The following is an 11,301-nucleotide window of genomic DNA, read 5'->3' on the forward strand; positions in this document are numbered from 1 at the left end:
CATTCATCAGACTGTTACACTAGACTGGAAAGTATGTCAGTTTTCAATGGGCAATGTTTCATGCATAGATGCTACTTTAGGTTTGATGATGTGTACTTAAACCTCAGTTTTTTTTGTTATTGCGAATTGTTGTTCACTTAACCATTTTTGTTCATTACATAAATCATCATGAATTTGGAAAACTTTATCATGCTCGTTGACAAGCTGTGTCATGCATGTGTTTGCCAAATTCTCAGATTAATATTATTAATATTATTCAGGAACTTAAGTTTCAAATTTTAGTTATAAATAAGCAATGGTTACTCTGCTTCAGTAATTACTATACTTCTGTAATTATAACTTTGGATACAGTGATATGGATGGACAGGATAAACTAATATTATTGACTCCAGGTCAGTGTGGCACAGATTTCCACAAACTACTATTGGACTTTCTTAAGTTGAAAACCCTTTACCAAAACAGGAAGTGTCCTGTTGGCTTATGTTATTTTAAAATGAAGAAGTGATATTTTAAACTTTTTCTCAAAATCACTTTGATAGGAGCATTTCACCAGCTTAATTGTGATGACACTCCACTCTCTGATCGCAATAATTTAGCACGGTTTTTGTGGAAACACTCTTCAACGCCAAACATAGAGCAGTCTCTTCTTACCTGGTTGACTTCAACATTATCCACCACTTATAGCACCAACTACAAGTATGTGGCCTGAGTGATAGAAAGTGGTAGCAGAGCGAAACAGATGGTTGGGTTTAGAGTTGTGATAGTTTTTCTTTTTTTATAAAATTAATTTGATTTTGTTGTCTTGTATGAATTCTTATTGTTTACTTTTCCAGATTTTCTGACGCCTATTCTGCTTTGTGGAAAACCCTTGCTGACGCTCTCAACAGTGAACGCATTAGTGTGTATTTAAATTCAAATGCTCAGGATATATTCATAAAATCATCATTTATAAAGGTAGATAGCCGATGTTTTTAATAGCATTGTTCATATTCGTCATGTGCACTCAGACATTTCCATGCTTTATTTGAGAGCTCTTGTGGATTTTGGTATGTGCTAGTTTTAAATGTGCTCTGGGTCATCGGAAATAATTGGCATTGTATTTTATTATTCAGGTATGTATTGACGCACTTTCTACAGATACGTGTGAGGAAACTCTTATTGACATAATAGATGTTGGCCGTTGCCTTGTTAACCACAAAAAGATTTCCAGTGATCTTCGCCAGCAGTTTGTATCATTGTTGAAATTCATTAGTGCTCTGCTGAAAATGCTTGAAAAGTAAGATCATAGTTGTATAATATTGTTATATAATATAATATTTGAAACCCTATGACAAATTTTGAGGGATAGATATAGATAGGGTTAGATTAATGTGGAATGTTTGAGGTTTTGCTGTATGTGATCTATGGCATTTTAGGTAGTACTGGTTATTTACTAAAACTGTATTAATTGAAAGTGTTTGTGTTTACCATATACAGGTTAATCTGTGCACCCTCAACAACACTTGTCTCAAAATGCATTTGCTTTGCAAAAGAGATTTTACTAAAGTTAGAAGTTTTATTGCATAGCCACAATCATCCGGGAAAGGTATGGATTTGGCACACATCTTCGAAACCATTTAAAAAAAGTTGTCAATCTAAGGTGCCGTTCAACCAATCAGTAATTTTCTCTAGGCCTTCAGCAACTTCGTTGAATATTGTTTTCTATCTTGTTTGCAACTTCACATCTCATTAACCAAAAATGTAAATTTCAATGACGAAGAATTTATCAACCTGCTTGAAACTGTGATGAAAGCCGGACTTTTTGCAAGGTTTTTTTTACCATATCTTTTTTGTGTCTCTGTAAAAAGAATTTTTACAGTATTTAGTAAAGAGCATTGGAAATTTTTTTTGTTTAATGGAAAGTACTGCTCATTTGTAATGTAAGGCTGTATTTTATCACTTGTAATTGATCACAAACTCACAAGCCACATAACAAAAAATATATGTTATATATATATTGTTATTTGTGTGTAAATATATACTAGAGCCCTACTGTCTGTGATTTATGTTCAGGAAGAATGCTGACTTGTTCAGTAAAGGTGTAAAAGGCATTTCTGGCTCTAATAGTAATAGTGGGAAGCACAGGAAAGCTGCTCAGACAACTGCCAAGTTTTGGTCTCAAATTGAAAACCTTGTGAAGACAGAAGAGGTTATACTGTACATAATGATATAGATAAATTTTGAGACTACCAATGGTTTGTATTTCATCTGCATCGCATTGAAAATTTAAGTGTTATGTGTCACTTTTTAATTTACAGAATCCTGATCTGATTGAAACTGTGTACAAATTGTTTCTTGATGCTTATAAAAAGTTCGATGTTATGACCAAGTTTTACTTCTTCATGCGGATCTTATCATTCCTTTCCATTGAAAATTCTTCGACAAATATTCAACTTCTATCATCTTTATTAAAAGTAAACTAAATAAACTGACATGACTGCCAACTTCTTAATTAAATGGAATATGGGATATACCATGTGCATGTATTAATTGCAGCCATAATTTGACTATTTTAAGCTCAATCTCTATCACGAAGTGCATGAACGTGGTTTAGAAAGTCAATTTGGAAAAGAACAAAAAGATTGTTATTCAATGCTTTTACAAAAACTCATGGGTAGAAAGTAAGTTCAAGTCTATTAAACTATTTTAAGTTTGACAATAAATAAATACACTTCAAATGAATGAAAAACTTGCAGCACTTCTATCAATGTATTTTCAGATGTAGTGCACTTTGGTCATCATGTGTGGCAATTATAGCAAAATTGGAACATTCTCTGATTGAAAACAACGTAAAAGAGATTCTGATCAAAATTTTTGGTCAAATTTCCTCTGCTTGTGATGTAGATGACAATGAGCTTAAGTGGTTGCCCAATATATTTGACTCATTGGCCGAAGTTTTTCAAAGCATCAGACAGGTATGCAACCTTTGTGTAACTAAACTAACCAAAATGTGCTTTGGTAGTTTGACCACAAGAACCAAATTGAGTGAAATATGTTTAGTAACTGATTTATAGTCGTGATTTCTTGCACCAGAAGTATATATTGCTAAATGTTAAATAAGAGTTTAAGCTAAGTACCTGTGCAATATTTTTGCAGCCTCTCGTCTTGCTCAACCATTTCCTAGATAGTTTATGTGAGTGCTGTTCAGATGGACCAACTGGTTTCACCAAGATGTCTTTTATCAGCATTTCAAAATTATTTTCTGTTGCATTCACCTCAAACTGCATCACAGTTTGTCCACATAACACAACATTAGATATTTGGGATGCTATTTCTGCAAAGTTAACATTATGCTTCCCAGAGTCCAAGCAGGTAATTTAACTCAAGCTTTTAGTCAAAGCTTTCGACCCATTGTATAAGTTATAGTTCTAGCTTGGTTAGTTTGCGGACAGAGATTTGCATTATATCGATACCTGTTTGATGTTTTCATAAAGTAGTTTGCTTTACTTTTCAGCATTCTGCATTTGGAACAATATCTGTGGGCCCAAAGAAAGGAAAAAAGCACAAACTTATCTCTGAAGAAGTCATTTCAAGCAAAAAGTTGAAAACAGAATTGGATAGTAATACTTTAAAGTACTGCCTGATAGTTCTACTTTGCCGAGTGGTAGATGAAAGCCCGTTGTTAGGCATTTACCAACAGGTAAGTAAAAGTTGGTGGAGAAAGCTAATATGACTACATTATCTAACCAGTTATTTTTTATTAAAACATCAAAATATCTAATTTTTTTTTAGTTAAAGCCTTTACCATATGCATTGTGCAGTTGTTACTGTTTGTTAGATCTCAGCTCGTCAAAAGCTCTATCGCCTCTTAGAAGATCAATGTCAACTTGTTGAATACCTCCACGATTTTGTAAAAAATAAAGAAACTTCACTTGTGGGACCGCTGTATCAATTAATGGTAGTGAGAGGACAATGTGAAATGGTGTTTCAGCGCTATTGTATTAAAGGTAAATTGTAAACAACTTGATGAAGCTATTTCTTTCCTATAGAAGTTGGAAATCGGTTTGCTAAAATTGTTAACTTGACATTATGCACTCAAGTTGGGCAAATGGGTTTGTGTTTTTTCTGTAGTGTGGCAGTCAACGCCATAAAAATCTCAAACCCCAATTTTATTTGAAATAACTTCATTTATTTTATTAATTATTTGAATATTTTATTTTAAATTCCCTTTCATTCTCGTGTGTCCTTATGTGCTTCACTTCATCAGTTTGATTAGCAGGGGCTGATGTGAAGCAGCATCTTCTGACTTATAGTTTAGCTAAGTTTGTATCGAACATTTGATAGAGACACTTTCTTGGCTTTCTCATGTATTTGTGCTTGCTGGGAATGTCACTCAGCCTTTTTGAGGAGTCAGTTGGTGTCAGAAGTTTCAGCTATTTTCAATTATTATCAAAAATACTTTGTGTGCCACAGTATTATGAAATGAACAAACACAATGTTGCAATCTGTTCTTCTATTAACCTAATTCCACGTGCAACGTTTAATTAATCATTATTTTAGAGACTATCGGAATTCAAAATTTAAAATCATAGTAAGATATTAATGAAAATTGCTACTGCTTTTTAGGGCACTCGGATGACTTTCCACAATTTGATGTGATTTCCAAACTAAGTGAGCTTGAAAGTTTGCGTGATGGACAGTTGTCGTTTTCTGCCAAATTTTATCTAAGAAAATTATTATGTTTTAAGCTGGAATGGCTCTGCTGGCAGCTTATGAACAGAACGGTATTAAATCAGGTAGATCATGTATTAAAGCATAACACTCAACTTTTTTGAGACAATTTTATATTGTTTTGAATTTGCTAGATAAGCGTTGGAATTTGCAAAGTTGGGATTTTATTTCACGTTTAATTCTTATTTTGCGCTAATATAGGAAGAAGATGACCTGTTGAAGCAAGTGCAATCATTAATGTGTAGTCTTGTACAATATTTGAACTGTGATGAATCGTCTATCAGTTTATGTGAATGGAATGGTGCACCAGAAACAATTAACTCAAATGGTGAGAAACGATGTGTTTTTCTTTAAGTGTAAGCCTTATAGGTGTGAATGTTGAGGATTTCTTGCAACCACTTTTTCATTTATATATTCGTATTTGATAGAAAAACTTAACATTGCCTCACTTCATTTGATACTGAACTACTCCGACCTGTTTCTCACGACTGGGTCTGAAGAAGTTTATAGCTCTATAGCTAAGATGATTCTCAAATCAAATCCGAGTGTAACCACGGAAAAGGTTTATTGTAGTATACTTACATATTATTTCATGCATGTTTCCATTAAAACGACTTTAGAAGAAGAAGAAAAGTAACGTTTGTCAGTCATTGCTTTATGATTGAACTGTGACTAGGAAACAAATCTTGCTGTCTTGTTTATTCTATGTACAGCTAATTGGTAAACTTATTAATATTTTTTAGGTGATGAAACCAACAGTTTTTCTTTCAAATGCACCGATTCTAAAATCATTTCTTCAAACCTCGAATTTTCTCGAATGTAGAAATTTGCATTTTTGCATACTAAGGCACCTTACTTCCTCTATTCAAGACAAAATAAAAGGTTAGAAAAGTTATTATTTGATCACGCTTTAAAATCAATGATTGGCCTCTTTTAGTTATTTGAAACAATAGAACAAATGCTAACCATAATTGTGCTATTATTTTTGGATGGTATTTTAATCTGGCTTTGCTATGTGTATTGCTCACAGAACTTGAAAAGAACAAACAAAAGCCTCTTACAGAAATTCTGTCGCTTGTTCAAAGAACGTTGGATGAACAGTGTGACTACGAACACAAGCAAATGCCAAATGTAATCAAAAAGATAATAGGAATGGCCACAAAATTTTCCAACAAACCTTTGAAAGTAATGCAACTTATGTTAAGTTTTCTGATGCGCTACCATATGTCATATGTATATCTGTAGAGCTTCAGTCATTACCAAACATATTACGTACATATTATTAAAATAAGCAGTATATTCTGGATTATGTAATTTTAGTAGAAAGCAACACTTCTGTTTGAGATAGGATATATATTTGGTTCTTGTGGCACATTGTAGCTAATCTTACTTACTGTCATATGGCAAAAAGTACCGGTATCTCATTTGTAGGAAATCACGATGAAGTCCATCTCTATCCTGTCTTGTATCCCAGTCTCTGGCCTTTGTAAAAGAGACGCAACAGCCATGACGATGCTCCTGCTGTGTAATTTGTATGTTTTGCACGTGAATGTTAACGCTAAATTGCAATGCATTTGTATGCTTGACCACATAACAAGTGAGTTGTGCGTGTATTAATATCATGCTGGTTACTTTGTTGGTAATGACTTTATAACTAAAAATAAGTGATCTGCAATTGTAATTTTTTTAGGTGGTGCAAGAAATTGGAATATTTTCTATGTTCTCCCTTTTAATTTTTTTGTTTCATTTGTCACTGAGGAGTTGGATTGGTGAGACTGCATTCATTTAATAATAAATTATATGTTAATTGCATGTGTAGAAAAGCTTTAAGTGTTTGTCTACTGTTTCTGTACCATTATGAATGAAAGAAATTTTACTCGTTTTACATTTTATTTTTGTTATTATCAAGTTATTTTGTATTTCTCTTCTTATTTTATCTGTGCCATTGCGCTGCATTTCAATACCAATTTACCAGTAAGTCTTTGTTACAGTTGTAGTGAAGCCGAATATCAAGCTTCTTTGAAAAGGATTCTTGGAAGTTTAATGAAGTTCCACATTTTTAACATGACTGAAGAAACAAAGAATTTAATCGATAAAGTAAAAAGAGCTTCCTTTGAATTCATTATTTGTAACTTAAACAACATAACTCAAATAGTAAACAAGTGATCTTGATTTTGCCATTTTAGGTGTGCAGCTCATTTGATAATGAAGAACCAAAAGAAGCCAATTTGACAATTCAAACATTTACAATATTATTGGAAAACTGCTCGTCCATGATCTTGAAGCAATTGAAACCTTCTGGTGTGAGCAAATACGTCTATGCACAAGACGCGTTTAATGGTAGTTACACGATCACGAAAACTTTGTCAACTTCTTATCTGGACCCAAAAAAACAGCACCTGAAAGTGCTGCTGAAAAAAGGAAAAAGTGTCAATGAAAGTTCTGGACGAGAAAAAGTTCTTCATTACAGTATTAAAGTTTTAGAAAAAATAATTAAAGGTAAACTTATTAATGTTTAGCATTTCCTACAAGTTTTCATATGTTTCCATATGAATTTTTAGATTAATGAACCATGTCCATGTATTGTAACCATGTATAGTGATTTGGAGTAGATACTTATTTTGTATATGTTTTATTTCAGTTGCTACAAAAACGCTGTATAAAACAGAGGTTTTGAAAACAAATCCAGAATTAGTAAAGTCTTGTTTTCTTGCTAATTTCGCTTTGGATGTGTTAGATAATGTGAATGCAGATTACAGTCACATTAAGGAATTTCTGGATCACATTGATATGTCTGCCATCATTCAGAATTTTTCAAAGGATTTACATGAAAGTATTAGGTATGTAATATTGTCTTAATCATATTTTTTATGATGCAAAATTTTCAGTATGTCATGCTGTTGCTTGGATTTTTACAGCTTACGGTTATTTTAGTCAATATGTTCTTACCAGTTGTGGTATTTAATTAATTATTAATGTTAATCTTTCATAAACCTTCGTTTTCAGTAACTTGCATTGGCATACAGCAAGCTTGCAATTAATTTTATTGTACTTCGAGCTACAAGTTTATTTACAACAGAAAAATGTGAGTTAATGCAAATGAAGTATTTAGCAAAGCATGAAACATAGTGTATCTCTATTTGACGATGGATGTTTACAAACGCAATTCTTTCGCATCCAATATTACAGGTTTCAGATGTGGTTAATCTTTCCAGCAGTGTAAGAAAAGAAGTTTTATTATCCCTGATTAATAGTTCTTCTTCCTCAGTTATCAGTTCATCGCCCTATATGAGCATGTTGCTTGACAGAATAATTGTTGTAAACATGTGGCTGCTGTCAAGTTTGGAAGATACTAAAGGTAATTTGTCTGAGCAATCTAACAGAATATTGCTATTTGCAGATGATAGGCTAAATAGGTAACTGTGACCTACCATTGGCAACCAAAAGCCTGTGAAATATACAATAATCTTACCTTTAATTAAGTATGATTTATATTTTTCTCTAGATGTTTTTATAACAAACGTAAAACGCTTTCAACAAGCAACTCACGTGGAAGTAATTATGTCACAATTGAAATTCATCCACCTTCTAACGGCGTGTTATGACCCTAAATCTAGAAAATTTGAATCAGTTCCACCTGTTGAGCAAATCCCAGAACATGAAAGTAACCAAGGTGTGTTCTTGTTCTGTTGTGATAAAATACCTAAAGCAGTATTTTTTATGCTTTACACTAGAGTACTGTGATTGTAAGTAATGCATCATTTCTATTTCTCATGTTACTGTATAATGTATATACTAAAGTTGTTCAATTGTAACAAAATTCTTCTTGATAAACATGAGATCAAATTGGTAAATATGAGGTAATTTTTTGTAAATGGATGGATTTTTTGTAAATAAGGTTTAGAGCTGGAGTAACTATGCATTTATATTCGTAGCAGGAAGCGAAGAAACGTCTGTTGCTGTGCTTTCCTCGAACATCTTAATTGTTATTTTTTGCTATAAAATTTCAATTATCATTAGGGAATTTATTCTTTTTAGAGAATGATGAAACCAAATTTTCCAACCCAGTTCATTTTGAACATGTTAAGTTCTTGAGAGATTCCCTTGATGCTGCTGTCAATCATTTGGAACGCTCTACACAAGGCTTTCCGTTGCTTCAAATTTCAAATGATGATGTTGTATTGTTTCCACTTGTTCTTTCCACAATTGCTGAAATCATAAATTTAGGACCGGTAAGTAACATACTTTTTCACTTCAAAGTACAGCTGTTAGTTCGAATACAGTGATGTCGCCGTGGTTCTGATATGCTTTGTTCTCAAAAAGTAGATACGGTAAGTTGATTACTATAAAGCATGATTTTCAAATAGGTAATCATGGCGTTGTTATTTTGTACAGGGAGTTATTAAGACACGTCAAGTACCAGTTACATTTTCAGCAATTTTTAGGATGGATTTTCATCATATTTACAGTGCTCATTCTGGTAAGTTATTTTGGGGATGCTGCGTCATCATAATTTTGATCTTCTGACCAAGGAACGTTTTTGCTCGACTTAAATACGACGATGATTCCTCATCGCGCGCGCCCTGGCTAGCCTTTGTGCAAGCTCCGATTTACACTCACTTTTTATTTGTTAATAGTAAAAGAAAGCCAGTTTCGATTTGTTTATGTAAACGTTAACTCATTTTTTAATATCGCTTTACCCGAATTCGGGGCTGTTCACCAGGACCACTGAACAGGAGCAAGCATCGTTATTGCTTTGACCAAGGGCATTGCAACAGTACCGCCACTGCGTATCAAACACGTGTCGCATTAAGCAAACCCAGTGCTCCAACCGCTCTGCTACCGAGCCCAAAAAATATCTTTAATCATTGTAATTCTTATTAAACATAAAATTTGTTGTTTGATTATGCTAGGCCACTGAATATACGCATATACTGGTATTCTAATCACTGGTATTCTATTCATATACTGGTATTCTATTAATCACTCTGCACCAAATTTTTAATTTTTTAGATCAATTTTGCAAGGTTGTTTTGTCGACATGCGACGTTCTAAATTCTGTTCTCAACCAGCACAAAATGGCAGTACCGGGGATTGTGCCACATATTCTCTCCGCATGCAGGAAACTTCTTATATGCATCATGCATGTGGCAGGGTGAATAATGCTGGAATAATTGATCTAACTGTTACTCCTGTGCCGCTTTCAACCTTTACTTATTGACGATAACTTATGTAGGAAAATATCTAATGGTCGAAATTATCAACAAAGTCTCTCGTTATCTGAAGTCGAAGATTGTGCGCGTCAGTTGGAAAGAATTTGCCTCAACATCTCTTCTAATTACGCGTCATATTTCAAACGTGTAAGTAATGCAAGTGTTTCAGCATTTTCTTAATGCTAGTCTCTTCTTTTGACTAGCCTGTTATGAAAACATTTTGTTAATTTTCGTTAAATTTAGACAAAATGCCCAAACCATTTCGGCACCTACTTAAATCTATTCTGACCTATTTAAAATAAATCGAGTTATATTTTGCAGTGTGTTGCGTATATTGTTGCTGACTACGCACATGGACTAACTGTCAATTTGATACATCTCAGCGTAAAGGTAAATCAGAAGTAATAAGTACGGCAATGCTATTGCTACCAAAATACACTAGAAATATATGTAACATTGGTTAATAAAATAGAAGATAAATGCAACATAGCTTTTGTAGACTTCACAACCAAGGTATTAAAGAAGCACTTGTTTTGCAGAAACCTTTACAGACGTCAATGTATTATCTTGTTTCACTTTGTGATGAACATAGTGTTGCCATGCTGAAGACGACCCTTCGTCCAGGCGTTAGAGATGTCTTTAGAAAATTTTACCAAGACTACGTTAAATATTTCAAATACACTGGTCGCGTCTGATGCATGAATTTTTGTTCGTAACAACTACATGTGTTCAAGCACAGAAAAAACATTAGCTTGTGTACTTTGCTGGCTGAAAGGTGAAGTTTTGAACAAGCGAAAGGCACAAAGCCATAGATTTTTGCCCGTGCTGGTTGTTACAGGCAACCATTACTTTAATAATTATTTTCGAGCACGTTTTAGCCTTTTCGACTTTTTCCCGTTCATTAGCGCATGGTCATAACAACTGGCTGGATTTTATCGATCCTACCGCGCTTTAGACGAAAAATAGAATGATTAATTTTTACACAGATAAAAAGCGTGAAGCCAAGTTGGGTCTTAGCCGTCCTGCGCGGAGGTAAAAAATTCCGACCCATTTCCAGTGGTTTTTAGGATTGCATTGATTTTGAGGCAAAAAGGTTTTAACGGTTGTGTCGAAAATCCCCGTGGCATGGACCAATTGCCGACCTCCCAAAAACGCTGGCGCCCGTTTTCGATCATGCAAATCATAACTGTGAATGTTACTAGAGAATGTCATGTTTACAATAGACACCGTGTTATAAGAAGATAACGTAAATAGTTTGAAGTAATTCATAAATAAACACGGCCAAAATAAGAAACAAAAAACAATTGGTGGAAACACGAAGCTACAGATTATTTTTCGAACAACTAAATTATTGATGATTTTTTAATCTCAATCTCCT

General features: G+C 33.7%; 1 protein-coding gene across 1 annotated transcript; it reads left to right on the forward strand.

Annotated features, from left to right (window-relative positions):
- Window positions 1-258: 258 nt before the first annotated feature.
- On the forward strand, window positions 259-10,626 carry LOC143463390 (uncharacterized). The gene is made up of 32 exons (XM_076961862.1): window positions 259-392; window positions 540-696; window positions 834-954; window positions 1,113-1,276; window positions 1,477-1,585; window positions 1,672-1,808; window positions 2,053-2,188; window positions 2,298-2,453; window positions 2,557-2,660; window positions 2,759-2,954; window positions 3,136-3,351; window positions 3,494-3,679; window positions 3,818-3,986; window positions 4,606-4,775; window positions 4,912-5,038; window positions 5,139-5,272; window positions 5,454-5,592; window positions 5,741-5,895; window positions 6,142-6,307; window positions 6,401-6,479; window positions 6,702-6,807; window positions 6,897-7,209; window positions 7,352-7,550; window positions 7,717-7,795; window positions 7,900-8,068; window positions 8,216-8,383; window positions 8,749-8,942; window positions 9,106-9,190; window positions 9,724-9,865; window positions 9,947-10,070; window positions 10,245-10,313; window positions 10,463-10,626. The coding sequence occupies exons 1-32, from the start codon at window positions 356-358 to the stop codon at window positions 10,616-10,618; spliced, it is 4,662 nt and encodes a 1,553-aa protein (XP_076817977.1). The 5' UTR covers window positions 259-355; the 3' UTR covers window positions 10,619-10,626.
- The last annotated feature ends 675 nt before the right edge of the window (window positions 10,627-11,301 follow it).

The sequence above is a fragment of the Clavelina lepadiformis genome, chromosome 1, assembly GCF_947623445.1.
Source record: "Clavelina lepadiformis chromosome 1, kaClaLepa1.1, whole genome shotgun sequence".
In the NCBI taxonomy this organism is placed as follows: domain Eukaryota; kingdom Metazoa; phylum Chordata; class Ascidiacea; order Aplousobranchia; family Clavelinidae; genus Clavelina; species Clavelina lepadiformis.